Raw genomic sequence first — 3,175 nt, forward strand, 5'->3', positions numbered from 1 at the left:
AATTCCTAAAAACATATAAAATAATCCTTTATGTTTCAAAATAAGTGTTTAATTTTTTTTCACGCCTATGAGTAAATATGACTTATAAACATGTTTTTTTTATTTTTATTAAAAAATATCATTTAAAAATAATATTTTTAACCGATCAAACATGAAAAAATTGATAGCAAACCATAGAAAATATTACTGACATAACTTGAAAAGGAGTTGGTAGATTGTACTGTCACTACTAAGATTTTCTCAGTTTTTCATCATTCTATATTTCCAATCATTGAAATCTCAAAACTGAAAATAAAAAATAATAAATATATATATATAAAAGGAAGGTTCTTTTATTATTACTTTATTTTGGTTTTTCATTTGATGTTCGATGCCTGATATTTATATCAAAGCTCAATTAAATTTGGACTCGCGCTGAAAAGTTTCACATTAGAAAGTAAAACGCTTCCTAACAAAAACGATTTTGTATCCATGGAGACTCAAACACAAGTCTTCTAATTAAAGATGAAAGAGTACTGATTACTGATCACTCCACCACAACCATTGTCTACTGGTTCTTTTATTATAACTCCAAAAATCTGCCAGATAGTCAAGAATATTATCAGAAACAATATTATTCTCTAAAAAATTGTTATAAATAATAGTACTATCTATAGTTTAGTTGTACAACCCAAAAAAAAAAAAAAAACACAAAAAGGAGAAAAAAATATGGATTCCCAAACAACAGTTAAAACTTTAACAGAACATCCTCTTCAGTACAAAACTTTTGTTCAAAACCATATACTACAAGATGCATCATTTTCTTCATATCTCAAACCAGAAAATCATAGTGTTGATGATTCCGAAATCAACGTGTTCGATGCGAAAAAATATTTCAGTGAAGGCAATGAATCATCTTCTGTTGTTAAAAAAAATGTAAATGATCAATGTGAATTACCATCAGGTCATCGACATTCGTCAGTTTCTTCCGTAGACAATGCCTACGGAAGAAACTTTCGTGCTAATTCCTTTCGTGCTACTCCAACTGCTTCGTCAGAAGCAAGTTGGAATAGCCAGACAGGACTATTAGCAAATCCTCCAGGTGCAATTGCAGTTTCATTGAAGAGTATTAATACGAATGCCAAAAAAAGAGGTTCGTTTAGTACTCGTAAATGGTTTTTCTGTCGAAAATGCCCTTGTTCTGGGAAGAAAGCTGTGCAGGTCGAGGAAGCTAGCTCGGAGCCAAGAACAGAAACTGGCTCCGAGCAGCATTTCCCTGTCAAACACAGTAATAAGATTGTAGTTGAGAAATCAACTAACATTTCTCAGAAAAAATCTATTGAAATACAACAAGGAGGAGTCGTGAGGTTAGAGACTAATAAAATTGGAACGATTCAGAGAAGATCATCAGAGTCAGAGAATAGTACAGCTAGCACAATTAGCTGTCAACAGCGTGTGCTGGCACCGGTTAGACCGTTTACCGAGACACCAGGTGGAGGCTTTTCATTCCCAATTCTGAACAATTCAGGTCAATCGAAATTAGGAATCAAACCTCCACCAACAAGATCATCGATTTCTCCAATTTTAGAAGATCCGCCTCGAGATTCACTCGAGGTATTTCAACCATCTTCTCGAAAAACAATCGAAACAGATCACCACCGATGCAATAATTTCCCCTTCCCAGGTAGTCCAATTTCTCGAATAACAGCAACAGACGACGACGTAGCAAGCGATGCAAGCTCTGATCTATTCGAAATCGAGAGCTTTTCGACTTCAATGGCAAATTCATCCTGTCCATTATATCGTCAACGAAATTCACTCGAGGAGCCTGGTACACCGAGTGTTGCAGCTACAGAGTGTTATGCACCAAGTGAAGTTAGTATTGATTGGAGTGTTACAACAGCTGAAGGTTTCGATCGGGCTAGTGTTACTAATTATTCAACTATTTCAGAAATCGAGATGAATACTCGATTTTTTGGTGGTAATGATGGTGGTGGTGATGGAGGGAAGTGGAAAGGGGGTGGATTGTTGAGTTGTCGGCATGAAAAGGCGGTAAATGTGGGACCGCAACCAATTAAATATGGGTCGCCCGATGGGCCACCACGACTGCCGTTGAAATCAACGGCAGGACATGTGGGAAGTAGGCCAATAGGTAGAGCTAATAAGCCACCTCTTGCAAGCTCTCATTCAGCACGCTTGTCTCTTGCATTTGCAGCATGACCTTCACACTCTCATGTTTGATGTTTGTATGTTTTATTCTCTTTCTCCCTCGTATTCGTTTCATTTTACGTGATACTATTGTTATTCACGAGAAAATTTTCTTCAATCCTGATTTTTTAAATTATTTATTATTGTAACTTATAATTTTTTTTTAATGTATTTCTTAGTATCAGAGTTTATGTAGCAATATTTTCTTTTTAGTCTATTTTTGATATTCTTTTCATTTTAATTTATTTGTTATATTTTATTTTTTAGTGATTTGTTTTAATATATGTTCAATATTATAAGATTAAATGAAATTTTGGTATATTCTATACATATTTTAAGTTAAAGATCACAAGGTTTGAAATTTTCTTTAATTTTTTAACTACTTATCAAATCAAATCATACAAACAAATTAAAATGAAATGAAGCTAACTAACTTATAAAATATCAATTTGAACTTCTTACTTTTTTTTTTATTCTCAATCAGTATGCGGTGTTTAAAATCTACATTAAATTTTTATCTAATCTGAATTCTCATAGCGTAAGACCCATTAAAAAGTGAAGTGTTCCCTATTATGATTTTTTTTTTCATATCCAAGTTTGAATATGAGATCTTTGTCAAGAGTGAATAAATTCCATATATTCACCACGATAAACATCTTTGGTAATTGAAATTTTATTTTATCCTTAATGATAAACTTTTACAGAGACATAAATGTTATGATTTCATATACTTAAGGCCATATGTTTCAAAATTTTATAATTATACATATATTATCACATGTTTAAGATCAAATAGTTCAAATCCTTTATAGCCATACAGATTTTATACATGCTTAACGACAAAAAGCTTTGATTTTGCCACCAAAATAGAGTAAATGCATGAAGAGGGTCTAGTTGGGGTCACCTAAACGATAGGTAGGCCAAAATGTTTGACATTTTTAGTTGTTGTTCATGCACCTACCCAGAGGCTCTCTTTTTCAAATGAGGG

At 33.0% G+C, this 3,175-nt stretch overlaps 1 protein-coding gene across 1 annotated transcript; it reads left to right on the forward strand.

Moving 5' to 3' along the window:
- Window positions 1–660: 660 nt before the first annotated feature.
- Window positions 661–2,379, forward strand: LOC125865099 (protein PHYTOCHROME KINASE SUBSTRATE 4). The gene has a single exon (XM_049545267.1). The coding sequence runs from the start codon at window positions 709–711 to the stop codon at window positions 2,197–2,199; it is 1,491 nt and encodes a 496-aa protein (XP_049401224.1). The 5' UTR covers window positions 661–708; the 3' UTR covers window positions 2,200–2,379.
- The last annotated feature ends 796 nt before the right edge of the window (window positions 2,380–3,175 follow it).

Source organism: Solanum stenotomum, chromosome 5 (genome assembly GCF_019186545.1).
Source record: "Solanum stenotomum isolate F172 chromosome 5, ASM1918654v1, whole genome shotgun sequence".
NCBI classification, from domain to species: domain Eukaryota; kingdom Viridiplantae; phylum Streptophyta; class Magnoliopsida; order Solanales; family Solanaceae; genus Solanum; species Solanum stenotomum.

Bases quoted from the DNA above. Each gene is read 5' to 3' on its own strand.
- LOC125865099 (XM_049545267.1), top strand. From the start codon at position 709: ATGGATTCCCAAACAACAGTTAAAACTTTAACAGAACATCCTCTTCAG.